General features: G+C 41.5%; 1 protein-coding gene across 1 annotated transcript in view; it reads right to left on the bottom strand.

The window, feature by feature from the left end:
• LOC135202248 (uncharacterized) overlaps positions 1–20,095 on the bottom strand; it is a 224,928-nt gene that overhangs the window by 3,855 nt on the left and 200,978 nt on the right. Inside the window, 4 exon segments of the mRNA XM_064231528.1 lie at positions 8,123–8,336; positions 8,339–8,364; positions 16,813–17,000; positions 17,615–17,843. Coding sequence (XP_064087598.1) covers positions 8,123–8,336; positions 8,339–8,364; positions 16,813–17,000; positions 17,615–17,843 — 657 coding nt within the window.

Here is a 20,095-nt window from a genome sequence, read left to right as displayed (position 1 = left end):
CCAGCTGATAGTCAGTGTATCAAGAATTCATACACATATCTAGAATATACCAAATTTGTAACTAATTTGTATTTTTCATAACTAACAAACCTGAGGTCTTAACATTAGGATTTACTAGCGCCAAGCTGGAAACCGGTAGAATTAAAATTACACTTGTGAGATCCAGGGACTAATGGCATCTATACCAGGTCACGGGGCATGTATACCCAGAATGCCCACGGCTACCTGTGACCCATCAGTTATATTTCTAAGCCCAGTTTAGACTGCTAGAGGGGTGGTTCGAGGTGGGCCTTTAACTGGTAAGAACCTCAGGTTTGTTAGTTATGAAAAATACAAATTAAGTTACAAGTTTGGTATTTGTTCATACACGAAACAAACCTTCGGTCTTAACATTAGGGATAGACTTACTATTGGAGGGAGGTAAGTCTCTACAACTGACTGGAAGTTTGCCACCTTATCCATTTCCGAATATATAGGGAAATTCTAGAGAATGGCCAATGAACCTAGGACCAAAGATATAAGCGGATCTATTGGTTTCCTCCCACTGGGTGTAGATACCATTCTACTGTTTACTCTTGTCCCTTGCGACTGGATCCACCTTCACCCCTCTTTCCTTATTATCCGAGGGTGTGTTGCTACTGAAAAGTATAATCATCAGCTAAGATAGCTTCACAGTATGGCTGACCATCTCACCTGCATCTAGTCCGTTCCAGCACATGACGGTACTCTCCTCATATTGCCCGTGATTTAAAGGAGTAGGAAGAAAGTATTAAAGAAAAAAGACCAGTCTTCCCATTCATTCTACATTCATACCTTCATCTTAGACTAGACGCAAACTGACCCCCCGGAAGGGGCACTGGATGAACTATATCACTTGTTGGGCCGCCACCACTGGACCCAAGGAAAAGGTGTCCAAGGATCTATGGGCAAACATCTTTCAATAAAATGAGGTGAAAGTTGTTTTTGGCGCTTCCACACGCCAGCTTTCAGAATTTTATCCACAGACATGTTCTTCTTAAATGCTAGGGAAGCACTCACACCCCTGATGTCATGAGCTCTAGCTCCCACCTGGCTATCTGACCCTCTGTCTTCTGCAGTATAAGCATTTCTGATTGTCTCCCTTAGCCAAAATGATATTGTATTCTTGGACACTTCCTTCTTGTTCCGTCCCTGTACTTACGAACAACCTCTGGCACCCCGGCCTGAGGTGCCTTGTTCTCTTTAAGTACTCCCTTAGTGCCCTGACGGGGCACAGGAGCATTTCAGCTTTGTCGCTGTCTACAAAGTCTGCCAAGGAAGGTATGGTAAAGGAGTCGAATCTGCCGTCTACTATTGTTGGATTTTGGGTCTTTGCCACGAATTCTGGGACAACTACACAGACCATTGATCTCCAAACCTTCCTCCGAGTGCGTTATGAGATATGAGAGGGCCATATAGCTCTCCCCCACCCTTTTGGGTTGAAGCCAGGGCCAAATAAGAAGAAACTGTCTTCCAGGGTCAGGCTCCTATCCGTGGACTGCCTTAGTGGTTCGTAAGGGGGTTTTTGTCAGACTACTCAGTACCTTGGTCAGATCCCAATCTGGGTTTTTAGCTCCTTTGGTGGGCATGACTGTTCAAAGCTCCTCATCAGCATGGCCAACTCCCATGAAGACGATATGTCCACTCCTTTTCATTCGTAAGACTGAGGCTAGAGCAGCCCTGTACCCCTTCACTGCAGATACAGACATATGTTTTTCTGTTCTAGATATATCAGAAAGTCTGCTAACTGCTGAATAGTGGTACCGAGTGGAGACACGTTCCCCCTACGACACCAATCACAGTATGCTGACCACTTTCCCTTGGATACTGTCGCAGATGATTTTCTGATATTACCTGCCATCTGAGTTGCTGCTTTCTGCGAAAACCCCTCGCTCTCGGAGGAGATACTTGACAGTCTCCACCCGTGAAGCGATAGGGACTTCACCGACTGGTGGTACCATCTCCACGTGAGGCTGACACAGAAGGTTGCTCCATGGAGGTAACTCTCTTGGCACATCTACTAGGAGTTCCAGTATGGTCTGGAAACCACTCTGCTTTCGGCCATAACGGGGCTACCAGGGTCATCTTGAGGTTCTGAGACCGCATTACCCTGTTCAGAACCTGACGGATTAGACAAAATGGAGGAAATGCGTACACGTCCAGATTGTCCCAGGGGTGTTGTAGCGCATCTTCTGCTGCTGCCTCTGCGTCCGGGACTACTGAACAATACACTTCCAACTTTTTGTTGTACCTGGTTGCGAATAGGTCTATGATCGGTCCTTCCCACAACATGAGCATCCTGTCCACTACCTGTTGGTGTAGGGACCCCCCCCCCCCACCGTTATCCGTTCCCAGAATCTGATCCCTGCGGCTCAACTTGTCGGCCACTCTTGTTTTCTTTTTCCCGGAATATACCTGGCCTTGATGTCTACCAGGTTCTCTATAGCCCACTGTGAAGTTGAACTGTCATCACATGTAACTGCCGAGAAACTAGGCCTCCTTGCTTGTTTATATAAGCTACTACTGTGGTGTTGTCTGACATCAATACCACCGAGTGTCCCTTTACTCTCTCCCTGAATTCTTGTAGAGCCAGGAAAGCTGCTTTCAACTCCAGCACGTTTATATGGAGTTCTCTGTCCTTGCAACTCCATTTTGCTGACACCATCAACTCCTCCATATGGGGCTCCCCAGCCTTTCTAGTGATGCATCCGAGAACAGCAAGAGGTCTGGGGAGGATTGTTGAAGGGGGACACCCACTGTCAGATTGTCGTCGTCCACCCACCACAGCAAGTCTTTCCTCACTTCTGCCGACAAGGGAATTTGCTCGTACGGGTGATCTACTGTTGGTGACCAAAACTCCTTCATCCTCCATTGTAGGGACCGAAGGTGTAGCCTTCCTTGTGGTACTAGCTTCTCCAGGGAGGTTAGGATTCCCCAGCACCACCTGCCACTGTCTTGCTGGCTGTGTCTGCTTTCCCAGAAAGGCATTCACCACTTGTTTGCATTTCTGTACTCTTTGGTCTGTCGGGAATACTTTGGCTTGTGTTGTGTCTATCACCATTCCCAGATATTCCAAACGTTGACTTGGATCCAGCTGCGACTTCTGCTGATTCACCACAATACCTAGGCTGTGACAAGCTGCAGGAGGGCCGCCCTGTCCCTGAGTAATTTCTCCCTGGACTTTGCTATCACCAGCCAATCGTCCAGATATCTTATCAGCCTGATCCCCTGAGCGTGCGCCCATGCCGACACGAGGGTGAACACTCTTGTAAAAACTTGAGGAGACGTTGTCAATCCGAAGCACAGGACCTTGAACTCGAAAGCTTTCCCTGCAAGACTGAATCGGAGAAATTTCCTTGAAGACTGATGGACTGGTATCTGAAAGTATGCGTCCTTTAGATCGACTGTCAGCATAAAGTCTCCGATTCTGACTGCTTGTAGAACCGTTTTCGGAGTTTTCCATCTTGAAACTGGTTTTCCTTATAAACAGATTCAGCGTTGACAGGTCTATTACTGTCCTCCACTCCCCGTTGGCTTTGGGTACCAGGAAAACAACCTGCTGTAGAAGCCTTTTTTGTCGGACTGCATACTTGTTGCACCAGCTCCTTTTTCCATCATCTTCTTCACTTCGTCCTGCAGAATAGTGGCCTTCTGAGATTTGTGGGCATAAGTGACGTGGGGTAATGGTTGATCTGTCAGGGGCGGGGTTACCTCGAACGGAATCAAATACCCGATCCTGAGAACATCCACCACCCACTGCTCTGCCCCTAGTTCCTGCCACACCTTCCAGTGATTTGCCAGGCAACCCCCCACTGGTGTGGCCGAGTGATGGGAGGCGCCCATCCTATCTTCTTGAGCCTCTCCCCCTTCCCCTATTGCCCCTTCCTCTGTTGTTTCTATTGTGAAAGGGCCGATGAGTTATCCTCTTTGGGGAAGAGGGTCTTGTGACTCTATTAGGATGCTATGTCTCACTGGTTTTTTTCTTTCGAGACATCTGCTGTTGTCTTCCCTCCAAAGGAATAGTTTGACTGTTAGAGGTTTTCCTAACTGCCTGTTGCACCAACCTATCGTTAGTGTCCATCCTTCTTCTATCTATCGCTTCTTCCAGTATGACCTCTGGCAACAGTAGTTGCGATTCCAAGATATCCCCATTCCTCATTGCTAACAGGGAATCCAAATCCACATTGCGGCTTAGTCTAGCCAATGCTGCATCTCTCCTCATTAGCAGGATATTTGCCCAAACATTGGCACTTACGTTTGTCAGGTACGCAATCGCCTTGGACCCTGACTGTAGTAATCTAATGAACAATGGGTTCATCTACTACTTTCCTTGTTTTGCTTCCGAGGATGCAATTTTTCGCCACTGCTGTTGACCAAAGGTCTAACCAGGACGCAGCCTGAAAGACAGAAGAAGCTGTTGCTTCTAACGTGGCAGCCTCTTGGTACGTCATCGAAGGGCACTCCATTTTAACCTGATCCAAGGTTAATCCAGGCCTTAACCTTACAACATTAGGGTTCATTTGTCTAGACAGCAAAGGGGACCTTCGGTGTCGTATAATATTTCCTTTGCTTTATCATTGGAGGGGGAATAAATTTAAATGATCTATTAGATCTTAAGGAATTATCCCTCCCTGCAATCTTTGCGTTTACGTGTTGCAAGACCGATTCCGCATGACTCGAACAAGGCAATTCATACGACACCTTGGTATCCCTCTTTAGTCCAAACGCCATGTCAATTCCAGGAAGGAAGCATACTGGCCGGTGTTTTCTGTCTTCTCCGAAAGGCTATTGAATTGACGAATCAAATCAATAACCTCTGCATACGAGGGCCAGAAACTCTTGGTTTTTCTCCTTCCTCCGGCTCTAGTGTACCACTCTCCGTCACGAGAGATGTTGTCTCGCCCCTATCTTCTGACAGACGGCCCGGAATTCCCACGGCGCCTGCCCTACGGCCGCGGCCTCTTTGATCTTTGCTGGCCGCTGTTGGCTCGATCCCAGATAGTCAGCAGGGGAACGAGAACGTCTCACTCTTTCTCTGCTCACGGATCTAGAGCGAGAATCTCGTCTAGATCTCCAAGATGAAGGCTCCCTTAAGACAGAGGTAAGTTCGTCTTTATTATTGCATTGGCATCGTTTTTCGAGCGTCGGCGAGCCCGGCCTCGCCTTCTATCCAGACGGACACTGCCTTCCACGAACGTATCCGCCGAGGTTGCCAACTCTCTATTTTTTTGTACTTTTAATAGGAGCCTTATCGTCCTTCGTACGTATTTTGAACGGCCTTACGGGGCGAAACTGGGATCTGCATTCCATCCTCTGCTGCACCTTTCGCCGCCAACGTCGATTTTACCAGAGGTATCGCAGTTTTTGCGATCCGAACTGGCAACTCCGCCTCGGCCGCTAGCTCGCCGGCCGTCACCTCTCTCGCTTGTTCGGACTCTTGCGAACGGCTTCGTCTGGCAACCTTGTGCTTAATAGCCACTGATTTTTCCGACCTTCTTGCTGACTTGGAAATGACAGTCTTCGTCCGAAGGAGAGGAAGAATTGATTCTTCTCCTCTTGGCCCGAGGATCCGCTAGGAACTCCCGAATCCTCCTCCAACGCTTGACTGGCGCTCGCCGTGACGTTATCGGACTTAGCGATGACGCCGAACTAGAGGAAGAAGACGAAGAAGGCGAATCACACTTTTTCTTTTTGTCTCTCTTATTCATTCTCTCCTCTATATCCTGTAACTTCTGCATTACAGTTTGCATTGACGGATCAGAAGGCGTATTAGCGTCTGGGTGCAGCGAAAAAGGCCGAGAATCGGTCTGTGACGTCATCACGCCTGCCATCTCAGAGTGTGACGTATGTTGTGACGTCATCGCTCTCGTAGGGAGAGACTGAGAGGTTTCCTGCTGGTAACCGCACGTTTGCTGCCAAATTACCTCCCACGTTCTGCATCGCTGTAAATACTGAGTGGGATGGAGAAGCAGCGGCATTAATTCCCATAAATTGCAAGCCCGGGGGATGAGGAACATTCAGCGCTGCCGGACCCTGCTGGAACCGTGACGTCATATAATGCGCAAGCAGACCATCCAAGGTTGGTACGCCTGGTAGGGCCTAGCGCTGACCACGTACCATCTAACCTATGCGCTTGCGTAGCAGGAGCCTGGAACAAAGATGGCGGATCTCCCCCTCTACTTGCTGGGAACAAAGGAGAGTGCAAATTATTCATAAAATTACCCAAGGCCCCTCCTGACGTTTCCGATACAGAACCGCTAGGAGAAACCGAAGGGGTATGAGACAATTCAAAAGCAGGTGGAGAAACATATGGAGCAGCCTGGTTTTATTACCGATACAAAAGAAGCCGGTAAGGTTTGGTCATCCAAAGATGGCGTCACCCCCTTTCTTTTGTATTGGCTTTTCCCATAGAACTTCTTCCACTGTTCCACCGACCAACCGCGACAAACAGAACACGGATTAGTAACCGTACATACGTTTTCCCTGCACCTACTACACGTTGGATGAGGATCCGTCGACACCGAGGTTAGGAACCTAGAACAAGGGAAGCCACTGACTCCTGGGCATTTCCTTTGTCTCCTCTTCGAAGCGGTAGACGATCCCGATGTTGATGCAAAATTCTCCATCATACCACGTATACACTCTTACCACACACTGATCACACTTGGAGAAAGAAAAGGAATGAAAAATAAAAAAATGAAATGGATAAAGAACGGGCAAACTGAAAAAACGGCCGGCTTTAAATGAGATAGACAGTACGGAACGTCTTATCTTAAAGGCGGTAGGAAAAATAACTGATGGGTCACAGGTAGCCGTGGGCATTCTGGGTATACATGCCCCGTGACCTGGTATAGATGCCATTAGTCCCTGGATCTCACAAGTGTAATTTTAATTCTACCGGTTTCCAGCTTGGCGCTAGTAAATCCTAATGTTAAGACCGAAGGTTTGTTTCGTGTATGAACAACTAGGATTTCCATAGATCAAAATGGTCTACATTCAAGTTGATATCCTGTGTTTTGGCAAACAATCAGCATCTGCTTCCTTCTAGTCAGTGTAACAAAGAAAACCACTCCTCTTCATCAACTCAACTTATGACATAACTGACGCATCTTGAGATGTATTAACTCCACTAAGTTGTCTATACCTGTGTTTAGATTGGTACATATTCCAGTGTGCTCAGGCATCTTATTGTGCCCAGGGTTTAATGATGTCTAACCTTCCCTGTTTTAGGTGGCACTTTCTTGCACCAATTTCCATAACTTAACAGAAAACAGATCCTCTGACTCATTCTTACAAGTCTAAAATTGTACCTTGGGGTTTGAGTAGAAAGATTTTAATGACAACAATGGCTTTACAATCGCATTGTTTATAAAACCATTAAGGGAGTAAAGTGAAACAGTATGTAAAACCACCTGTACTTAAAAAAAAAAAAAACAAAAAAAAAAATGATTAGCTATTATACACACAATTCAATTCTACAAGTTTATTTTTTAAATGATTAACACTCAAATCCTCAAAACCATCAGTCGAAATTTACCTGGACAGTGATCATGGGATAAATTATTCAAATTTGATTATGCTTCGTGTTTATGGGGATTTTCTTTTTGTATTTATTACATAAGCCCTTATGGCATTTCATTATATGGATCTCATTTTGTAGTACTGTACCAGCATACTCTATTTATTTTTCCTTGAAATTCAGTGAACCCTGAATTGATAAATTTTATTTTTCACATTTCATAATTACAAAACTCTCTGAAAGGCAAAGTTAGGATAGGTTTCTAATGAATTCCTGTACAATATACATTAAGCAAGTTGCTCCAGGATACTGCATGTTGAGGTGTCATGTTATAAGTATGTACACAATAGAATTGAATATTTCAATGTTAAGTAATTTGGCTCTGCTACAAAAGATTTACTTTCATTTGAAATTTACGAGATATTTTACATAACTATATATAAAAAATCTCTTAAATTTAGATAAAGGTTTCCCCAATGTTAAAATTTTGCTTTTAATATTATTTCAAAACAAACTTGTAAACTTAAATATTTAAAATAAATGCTTATTATTTATTTTTAATTTATAGGGCAACCTGGGACTCACCATTTTCTTCATCTACATCCATACTCATGGTCATAAAGTGAGTCATATCAAATGAGGGTTCCCCAGTTTCTTGCGCAGGCGGAGGGGCAGGTGTTACACTCCCAGGCAGCATCCTACTCAAACCTAAAGTTGATAGTGCCAAAGCACTGGGAGTCATTGGGTCACCACGGTATACCATTGCATCCAGCATTGATGGTGTAAGCTGATAAACGCCCACCCCTCACACAGCGCAAGATGTCGAGCTATTGGTATAAGACATTTCAAATTAAACTTACAAAACAAGATTGTATTTTCCTACAAAAGGTATTGCTTTATGAGGTTGGTCTCAACATTACTGAAAAAAAACAAGTACAATTATACAGTCTGAAATCTGCAGCATAAACAGGAACTAACATATATTCATGAAATGCATGGTATTTTTGTATGGTAATTATGTGGAGAAAGCAAATTTCTGTGAATACCAAGGAAATGTGTTTCAGGTACTTAAAAACCTCTACACTAATTTTTTTTTTTTTTTTTTATATATATTTTGCCATCATAAATTATATACACTTCTAACAAGTTATTTGAACTACAGCCATTGCAGTCTATACAAAGGGACATTTTTCTCATAAAATGCACGTCATGGGCAATTAGTTACTAATACTGCAGTTATATAAGATTCTAAGGAGTGTTACAAAAAGCAGTGACTCTATTAACTATTTTTAATACTGTATGTCCAAACATACAAGTGATAGGCTGCAAAGATGGTACTATATTATAAATATGATATTGTAATGATACAATTAAGTTTGTTCATACTTACTGGCAGATATATATATAGCTGTATTTTTCCGAATCCGACAGAAATTTAAACACTTACGACACACGCAGTGGGAGTCAGGTGGTTAGTACCCATTCCCGCCGCTGGGAGGCGGGTATCAGGAATCATTCCCATTTTCTATTCATAATTTTTATTCCACTGTCTCCTGAGGGGAGGTGGGTGGGTACTTGATTATATATATCTGCCAGGTAAGTATGAACAAACTTAATTGTATCATTACAATATCATTTTGTTCATGAAACTTACCTGTCAGATATATATATAGCTGAATCCCACCTTTGGTGGTGGGAGTAGACAGAATAGAAGATTTTAGGAACATATATATGCAGATAATTGATATCTTGATTCCTTACCTGTTAGCATAGCTGACTTCGTGGTTACTGCCGCGTAAGTCTGCTTGTGCTACTAGAGTTGCCACGAGGGTAGAGGCTATATAGCTGGTGCACTCCAGATGATCTGTCAACAGGGGGCGAGACCACGACGTGACTAGACCATATTGACCATACCATGAGGGCTAAGAAGTAAAATAAATATATATATAAAATATATATCACCACCTGACCCACCTAGCCAAAGTTAAGGTGTGTTAACTAAGGCTTAAGAGTTAAGAAGTCACCGTTGTCGGCGACTCAACTACTAAATTAAGAGCTCTTCCTAAACCATTTTCTACAGGATAGGATGAGTGGTACTTCTTGCCCCCAAGATTGTGTCTGCAGACACGTATGGCCCTAGCGAGCAGCAGATCTCATATGCCATCTTCACATCTCGCAGGGAGTGTGAATTGAACACAGAGTTGCTTCGCTAAAACATGGTACTCAGGATGTTGCTGAGTGCCATACTCTGTTGAAATGCTTCCGAGGCCGCGCCCTCACCTCGTGAGCATTCAAATCAAAAGATTTCAAATCTTTGTGCAAACACAAAGAAGGAGCTTTTTGAAAGAACTCCTTAACAATAAAGCCAGGGTGTTCTTCGATATGGGCAAGTCTGGTCTTTCGGAACACAGCAGATTGTCCGTACGACTTCGACTTTCTTGAGTTTTATGTAGATAAAACTTGAGAGACCTGACAGGGCACAGGACTCTCTCTGGCTCCTGCCCACTAACTTGTGCCATCCTTGCTTCCAAGCTCCTGGCCCAGGACAAAACGGGTTTCCATTCTTAGGCCATAACGAAAAGCTTAGAGAGCACACCGCCTTGTGTTCTCTAAAGCCAAAACTTGTGACGATGGCTTAAAATCTCACTAACCCTCTTTGTCGTATCTAGGGTGGTTAGAAAAATGCCTTCCTGATCACATGCAAGAAGTTAACAGGTAGGAGATGTTCGAATGCTTTGACATCAAGAACTTCAGACTATGTCTAAGTTCCATATTGAAAGCTTCGATCTGGACATGCACAGTCAGTTCGTCTGTACTAACGTCAGGTGACCAACCAGTTGACCAGTCAGACGAATCAAGGACAGCAAGGCTGTACCCTGAAGAACATAAAGCACTATTCTTCGCTGAAGGATGAGTGTCTGGACTGCCTGGGCGATTCAAGCTAAGCAAACCTTGGGGGGTGTATCAACGCAACCCAACGTCGTTAGCGAATCAACTCCTGAGCCACTCCTGACTCGAGCTTCTGGTGCCAGGAGAAAGGAGCGAGGAGCAAAAAGGCGATTCAGTCCCGAAGGACGAATGCCTGACAGTCCAACCTGGTCTCATGTTTAAACGATCATCGGGGTGTATAAACGCAACCGACTTCGTCAACAAGAAACTCAGGGCTACTATATGTCTCCTGATCTCGCACGAGTGTCTGACTCCGAGAAAACAGGTGAGACAAAAAGTAGATGGTGAGCGAGTTTCGAGATTTCACAGAACTCAAAGATCGTGAAGGGCTTTGTTGTTTGACAGAAGCAAATCTCTGAGCCCAAAGGCCGTCAACAACATATTTGCGTATTCTTTAATAGCTGTGACTGCCAGCTTATCCCATTCTTCAAACGGAAAGGGAAGACTGCAATCTTATGCTGTCAAAATCTCGATAGTCTGAACGTAGTCAGACTCAGAGCGGAGAGGTTATAGGTACCTTTCGTGTTAAAGGAGACCGACTCTCTCGGAAAAGGTCCTTGGAAGGACGTGACCTCTGTGAATCTAGGATCTTGAATGGCCAACATGGGGCGATTAGCGTCATTGTCGCTTCCTGTGATGATATAAATCATCTTATTACATTTCCTAAGCGATTGAAAAAGGGGAAAAGAGACTAAACATCCATCCCCGTTCAATATCATAGGATGGCGTTTAATGTTACCGCTCCCGGATCGAGAATAAGGGAGCAGAGAAGAAGAAGCCTCTTCGTCCTCAACCTAGCGAAGAGATGAATGAAAGGACGTCCCTAAAGTCTCCACACTCTAAACATACTTCTAAAGAAAGATTCCACTCGGAAGTCAGTAGTTGCTGCCTTCGATCGAGACGATTCGTACGGACTTTTGCAATCCTGTAACGAACCTCTAGAGGATCGTTCCATTCTACGCCTGTTGTTATAATAGGCTCTTTCTCGTAAACCCGAACCGTGGGACCGAGAGAGATACTTCCTAAGATATGAGAGAGCTGTGGAAGATCAAGAGTTGATATGGACCATGGTTCCAAAAACTCGTTTCGAGGACTGGAGGGACGACTGAATTGCTTCCCACTTCTTTCAGATTATGATCCAGGACATCTGAAACCCTCTCCAGATGTCCGGCACCTTCTTTCTATCACCTCAAGAGATACTTAACGCACCGAGAGATGTTCAGAAATCATTCCTAGATCTTTAATAAAATTTCAGTTTCCCGGTAGGAAAAAACTGTAGAGGTCTGAATTGCAGTCTATTCAGGGAAACAAACTTCTTTAGGAAGGAAATGGTCCCCAGCAAGCTCATCCATTCCCTCACACAGTATGTTTACTTCCCTAATAAGGCTGCGCTTTGCCTAAGCAAGAGAGCATATAATAGTGCAATGTTGTGGTAGACTCGTAGTCCTATAACCGTGCGGTAACGAGCACCGAAAGGAGTAAGATTCATCTCTGTAGGACATATTAAGGCCAAACGAATGCAATGTTTATTCATTCATGTAAGAAATCCCCTCAATCTTAGGCTAAAGTCTGTGATTGTAGGGCAGAGATACAGTTTAAGTCAGTCAATCCCGCGGAGGAGAGAGAGACGTAACTGCCAGCACAGAGATACGGTTAGTTCAGTCATCCCGCAGGAGAGAGAGACGTAACCTACCGCGCATGACAGCGAACGAGCTGGGTACTGGCTCGTTTGACTGGGAGGAGAGGACAGTGACAGCAGCAGCTTACGATCGTCCGTCATCGTCGTCTCTTAACTTTATGCCTGGGTTGCCAGCTACCCTATTCTATGAAGAAAAAGGTCCGTTATTTTTAGCATAAAGAGACTCTCAAGCTGGTATATTTAAGCGAAACAGAAAACGCTAAATATATAGATGTGTTTTGTGTCGTCAGAACACTACCATACAACGGTAAAAGATAAATCGGAAACTCCTGGAAGGCTGCAGGGAGTAACGATTAAATGTCCTTAAAATGGACCATAGACCTCTCGGTTGCCATCCAAGAGGTAACTACAGCAAGCGTATATGACTTGAACCAACCAGAAATAAAATAACGCAAGGCAAAATATGAAATTATATCACAATAAAGTTTGTTCATACTTACATGGCAGACATATATATAGCTGAATTCGGAAATACAGCTACATACATATCTGACAGGCAAGTTTCATGAACAAAACTTAGGAGAATCGAAGCAGTCAGCTCAAGCTTCTTATGTTATGGACATAAGCGTTCATTGACGTAGTCTACAAGTCTATTTCTTGTACGAGTCTGCGAATGACGAATGAGAGCTCTTCCGAATCTTGTCAATAAGAGCTTATTCGCTTACGCAATATCAAGTTAATGAGATGTTTGTCAATGAGAACTAACCCATTTACAGGACAAAGAGATATTTTGTCAATGAGGGGATACCCACTTACTTGACAAAACGATAGTATATTGTCAATGGGGGAAAGTCACTGATTGACAAAACGTAATCCAGGAAGTCGAGCATTTTATTTTCCGATTCCCGTCTCAAACGAGGAAGGGGCAAGAATCCTCCTGTTAAGAGACTGGCTTACGTCAGGTAGAACGACGATGTTCAATTCGGCAGCGTAGTCCCCCGACTAGGAACTAACAAAAATCTATTCATCTGAAAAGCCCTTTCAGATGGGCTAAAAAGCTTGCAAAATTATCCTGGGAAGAGGAAGAAACTCTCCAACCAGCTTCCTCTCCCGTATCACAACTAATGCCTGCTAAAGCTTAAAATTTATTGGCAGTATGGCAAAGGAAGTCCTGTCTTGCGCTTTCCTGAAGAGCGTACTTTTGACGAGTGCCTTTGCAAGAATCCTACTGAACGTTGCCGAGAGTCCTGACGTGCAGGACATCGAGCCTTTATAACCCGTAACTGCCTTATCGCAAAGTCTTGACTGCGGTAGTGGCAACTTAAATTTATTGGCAGAAAGGCAAAGCTTGCGGTAGTGCAAACGAGAACTTCCCTTGAGCTTTCCTTAACTCCATCCACCTATGCGAAAAGCAATATTAATTGACACACACCTCTTGAATTCACGAAACCCGATGTCTTGCTGGGTTTCGAAGAAGAAGTTGTCTGTTCACTTTAAGCTTCCTCCGAAGCACTGCCTACTTCACATTCTTTGCAGGTGAGGTAGAAGGTATCATCGAAGGTAGAGGTAAAAATTCTTTAAGCCCAAATCTGAAACAAGAGCTTGAAGAGTTCAACAGAAACGTTCAGCCAGGCGACACACCTGGCGTGCGCTGGTGCACGCTCGGCGTCCACTGGAGCGCGCTCGGCGTCCCACTGCGCGCACGCTCGGCGTCCTAAACTGGCGCGCGCTTGGCGTGCACCCGCGCGCCCCTGGCTTGGGCGTCCGCTCTCAAAAAGCTTACTGCTACTATGACTTCTTTTACGTATTTCTCGGTGGAAAGACGGACACGAGTTCAGGCGACGTTCGCCTTCTTACTTCTCACTGAAACGCATAACGAGAGAGAGAGAGAGAGGACGTGAAGCGTCCTCTTCTATAAAGCTTCTATTTAGAGGGCGCGAGTCCATCCGAAAGCTCCAACCCCTCGCGTGAGGACGCTTCGGAGGACGAGAAGCAATCCTTCAGGATTCGTGCACGTGCACGCACTTAGGCAGTCTGGGGATTTTTCATCAGAAACTGCCGAAGGCACGCCAGATCGGTGGGGGTTCCTCGTAACCCTCCTTCGGCTTTCGACATGCTCTCTCCCTGGTTCTGGGAGTCAAGCAGAGGTCCCGGCCTAGAGGCGAAACGAGGCCGATCTGACGCACCCTCCACTACACAAGGGGTATCACTGCACTTCTGCACTTCACTTTTACTCTCTAAAGCAAGCACTTTCGATTCTAAGTTACGAATCGAAAGAGTATCAGAGAAAGGGCAATTCCTCTACAGACACTGCTTAGGGCCCGAAGGCAACACTGCAGGGTTAGGAGTAACAATTACAGAAGTAGCACTTCACAGCAATGAAGGAGAGCGAGCACCTCTCATAGACATATACATAGCCCGTAGGCCATACTACAGGGTTATGCAAAATAAAGTCTACAGGAAGGTTAGCAGGTTCACTACCCTGACTTTTGTTACTGATTAATTGCGTACATACGAATCATACGTCTTCCTTACGGAATTAGACATGTTTACTGATTAATTGCGTACATACGAATCATACGTCTTCCATACGGAATGGACAAGTCTACAACTCCTTACATGACAAATCTCAACAAAGAAGCAAGACCCATACCCCTCGTACATACCAAGTGCGAATCTACCGAAGCTTTCGGTAGCCACACCCTCTCTTTGCAGACAACCCCGTCTGAAACTAGCCTAACTAGATTCAGATATTTTATGCAAAAATGAATCAAATTCAAATCAATTTAAGATAGCGTATGCCTAGCCACAAATCCAAGTAAATAATCAAAAGACAATTAGGATACTTAGCGACAATGAAGTTTCCAAAATCCTAAGACGGAGGTACTGAAAACAGGTGTTTTCAGCACCGGCGACAGAAAAATTATGAATAGAAAATGGGAATGATTCCTGATACCCGCCTCCCAGCGGCGGGAATGGGTACTAACCACCTGACTCCCACTGCGTGTGTCGTAAGTGTTTAAATTTCTGTCGGATTCGGAAAAATACAGCTATATATATATCTGACAGGTAAGTTTCATGAACAAATTCATCTTTTCAGAAATTTTGATCACAGATAAACTCCATCACCAATACAATTTTTTTTTTTTTAAATCTAAATACACATGCATGAAGAGTGCAATCATTACGTCCAATAAAATGCAAAATTTCATTTCTAATATACACATATTTTAAATAATGCTAAGCTCAGGGGCATAATATATATATATTATATATATATAATATAAATATATATATATATACAAAAAAATAGAATATAAGTGGTAAATCTTTCGCATTCAGCTATTTCAGTAATCCTTCAATTATCCAAACTAATGCATCTTATGCTTACTACAGCATTAGCAAAATGCATACAGCAAATACATTATCCATGACAAAGCCCCATCTTCAAACCTAAATAATACAAAATGCTAATTGCGTACTAAAAATAAGTAGAAAAACAAATTCAGACCCTGGTCTTGAACTTTGTCCTAAGGCATTACATAAACAAGATCCTAAGTGCTGGGTATACAATGTGCTGCACCAATGCCAAAGGGACACTATAGAGAGTGAAGTACAGCATTTTGCTATGTCCACTAAGTTTTCAGCCTCTACAGGAATTTAATTAATTTTTTTTTTCTTAGAACCTCTATCAGCGTTCCTTATAAAAGTTTTACTTAACCATCATTCATATTTCTCTTCTTTCTTCCTAATTTAATTACTTATTATTACTCCTTTATTTCATTTTTTTTCTTCCAACACCCTATCTCTTTAATCATTCTGTAGTTTGTCATGCATACATGTGCCTTTTTTGACAGAAAAATTGGGTTGGGTAAGTAAGTATAAGAAGACATTCAAGGTCATTCATAGCATAGGAGCCAAGCCTGGAAATGCTGACTAAACAAAGATCACTCCCACTAGAAAAGAGCATTCATGAACTTCACCCTACTGAATGACAAGTCTTAAAGTTGGGTTCAATAAATAACTAACTTTACCACCAATCTATAGTATTGTTTACAATGGACTATTTACAATTTTTTCAATCACTACTAATTATAATTTAAATTTCATTAATATATGTCAAATTACCAGACTTGAAATTATATTTGGTTAATAGATACTTAAATGACTGCAGAAGTACTGCATACTGACATGCCCATTAAAGAGGATTATTAAAACCTAAGATATGTATAACATTATAATGCAACAATAAAATAATAGAACTACATGACTTCCTGCCAATAAAAGCATCCGTGAAACCCATAGATTGTGGAAATTGGCTTTGTAAGAAATAGTTTCTTCACTTAAATACATAGACTAAATCCACCCATATTTGCTGAAGTTTCGAAACTTGAGTACACTTCAGTATGACAAAATAAATCCATGTAATAGTCATTATGAGAAAGTGTATGTGCTTAAAAATAAATTTTCTACCTGCAAAATTTTCTAGAAAATGACTGAGGAATATATAAAACTGAACAAGGCACGAGAAGGTAAGCCAGAAATACATAGTTCTTCTCTTTATCAAGTCTACCATTCAGCCTTCACTAGCTAAAAAACTATTATATTTACTGTAATCTATAAATAAACTAGACATTTTAAAATATGGGAACTGTAATATTAAAAAGTCCACTTAATATCCACTTACCGAGATGGTTACCACTACGAGTACTAAAGCCACATATGCAGTACATTGGTTCAGGCATAATGATAGGAGGACCAATTCTGTAACAGCCACTCTTTGATTTTCCATTAGGGTGGAACACCTGTGCATGCTTACTAACCATGTTGCGACAGCAAGTTGAATATGTACATTTTGTGCACTTTTGGTAAGCCCTGAAATAACAAATACAATTATACATTTTATTCTCTTTTGGTCAGCAATGAAACAACCAATAAAATCAATGCCCTGTAGTAATATGTAATAATAATGTAGTTTAAACAGACACTCCAAATCACAATTCTAGGCTTTAACACGATTCAATAAAGGACTTGGTCTTAAGAGGTAAAAAATTGGAGCTAGTTAAGGTTAAATTATCTTTTTTCCAAAGCAGAATTTTTATATTCATGCCTATGTGTAATATGTATTTCACTAGTCATGTAAAGGTTTGGGATCAAGCATAATTATGTACATCCAAATCTTAAGATACTGATATTATGGGGCTCAAAAGGCTTCATAATTTAAGTATTATATATTACAGCTGAATTTCCTTTAACTTATCATCAATCATTCAGGTTGAAATTATTCTAGTTTTGGATGATACTTTGGGATTTTACAAATGTAAAATTAAAATTAGTAAAACTTTAACGGATACCATGTAAGCAGGATAAAATATGTAAAATTAAAATGAGTCAAATTTAAAAGGAAACCATGTATGCAGGATAAATAATTTTGTAAACAGTAATAATCTTAAACAACATATAAATAAAGACAACAACAAACACTATACCTGAAGTGGTGTTCTAACGTGAGATTTCCATCACATTCTATGCAATAATATTTCTTTTCTTCTTCTACATCAACAACCAAGCTCTCTAGTCTCTGCAATGTTGTGGATATTGCAACAGTATTTGTTACTTGCATGTGGACTGTTGGGGCATTACTAGTTGCACCTCGTTTCACCCATGGGCGGAACATAATGCGAGTATGTCCTTCAGGGATTTTGTACCTCTGCATGCCTGCAATAATTATATAAAACTTCAATTAAAGTCCTTGTTCTAGACCCAGTCCCCCTATTTCATTGTCTTGTGTGGTATTTACCTGTTTTCAGAACAGACTTTTCTACATTAAATTAGAATGGGACATCAGTTGAATTTTCATGTATAAGAATTATGTCTGTGTGACCAGATTATCAAAAATACACTGTATGTTGACAGACACACCTCATACAGTACAATATTTATGGATGTATTTCAAGGAAAATGTGTTTATTCAAATAGACAGTATTTACATAAAAGTGTTATATACTATTGCTTCTGAGGATTCTACTAGTTTTACAGACTTGAAATTTATTTCCATATGGTACGTTAACCCTTAAACGCCGACTGGACATATTTTACGTCGACATTTTTTGTCTCTCGGGTGCCGACTGGACGTATTTTATGTCGACATACAAAAGTTTTTTAAAAAGTTCGCGGAAAAATACTTTTAGGCCTACCAGCCGAAAACTCTTGAATCACGCGCCTTGGGGGATGCTGGGAGTTCACGGATCAAGGTGTTGTTTTGTTTACAATCGTTACGCAGGCGCACAAGCGCGAATTTCTTGCCGCACTAAAAAGTATCTGTGACACATCTCGGAAATTATTTCGTCACTTTGACATAATTTTTATACCATTTTAAATTAGCCGTTACATGGACTATAATATATGAAAATGTGCGCATTTTTATGTAGAATACAACAAAAAAATACTCTTGATTGTAGCTTTTATCAGTTTTGAAATATTTTCATATAAATAACGATAAGTGCCAAAATTTCAACCTTCGGTCAACTTTGACTCTACCGAAATGGTAAAAAAACGCAATTGTAAGCTAAAACGCTTATATTTTAGTAATATTCAATCATTTAACTTAATTTTGCAACTAATTGGAAGTCTCTAGCACAATATTTCGATTTATGGTGAATTTATGAAAAAACTTTTTCCTTACGTCCGCGCGGTAACTCTTCCGAAAATAATCATACATGCGATTGTGGTAATGTTTGCACCATTTTAAATTAGCCGTTACATAAAGTTTTATATATGAAAATGTGCGCAATTTCATGCACAATACAACTAAAAACAACCAATGGTTGTAGCTTTTATCAATTTTGAAATATTTTCATATAAAAAATGATAAGTGACAAATTTTCAACCTTCGGTCAATTTTGACTCTACCGAAATGGTCGAAAAACGCAATTGTAAGCTAAAACGCTTATATTCTAGTAATATTCAAGCATTTACCTTCATTTGCAACAAATTGGAAGTCTCTTCTAAGCACAATATTTCGATTTATGGTGAATTTATGAAAAAAATAACATTTTCTTTACGTCCGCGCGGTAACTCTTCCGAAAAATCATACGTGCGATTGTGGTAATGTTTGCACCATTTTAAAATTAGCCGTTACATAACGTTTTATATATGAAAATGTGCGCAATTTCATGTATAATACAACAATAAATAGTTGAAGGTTGTAGCTTTTCTCATTTTCTAAATATTTGCATATAAATCACGATAATAGAAAAAAAACCACGTTCGGTCAAATTTGACTCTACCGAAATGGTCGAAAAACGCAATTGTAAGATAAAACTCTTACAGTCTAGTAATATTCAGTCATTTATCTTCATCTGAACAAATTCGAAGTCTCTAGCACAATATTTAAATTTATGGTGAATTTAAAAAAAAAAAAACTTTCCTTCCCTCCGCGCGCGGATTCTCCGCCACAAACTCTCCGAAATGCGTAAGTCCCATTCTCGGAATATTTGCTCCGTTTCATATTAGGCATTTCATAGAGTTTTATATATGAAAATGTGCGCAATTTCATGTAGAATAAAACGAAAAATATTTGAAAGTTGTAGCTTTTCTTATTTCCGAAATAATTGCATATAAAAAAATATATATACAAAAAATTCGACATTCGGTCAACTTTAACTCGTCAGATATGGTCGAAAACTGCATTTGTAAGCTAATATTCTTACAGTATAGTAATATTCAATCATTGTCCTTCATTTGAAAGAAATTGGAAGTCTTAGGACAATATTTAGATTTTATGGTGAATTTTTGAAAAAATATTGTGTTTACGTCTGCGCGTTACGAATTCATGCATTATTTTGTGATAATATTTTCTCTGTGTTGCTTTTATCGTTTTACAATTTGTTATATACCAAAATGATCGCAATTTAGTGTACATTACAACGAAAAAAAAGTAACTTGTTACATTCAACCGTTTTGCGCAC

Source organism: Macrobrachium nipponense, chromosome 30, assembly GCF_015104395.2.
Source record: "Macrobrachium nipponense isolate FS-2020 chromosome 30, ASM1510439v2, whole genome shotgun sequence".
NCBI lineage: Eukaryota > Metazoa > Arthropoda > Malacostraca > Decapoda > Palaemonidae > Macrobrachium > Macrobrachium nipponense.
Note: the sequence above shows the minus strand (reverse complement) of the source record. Positions and strands in the feature narration are given on the sequence as shown.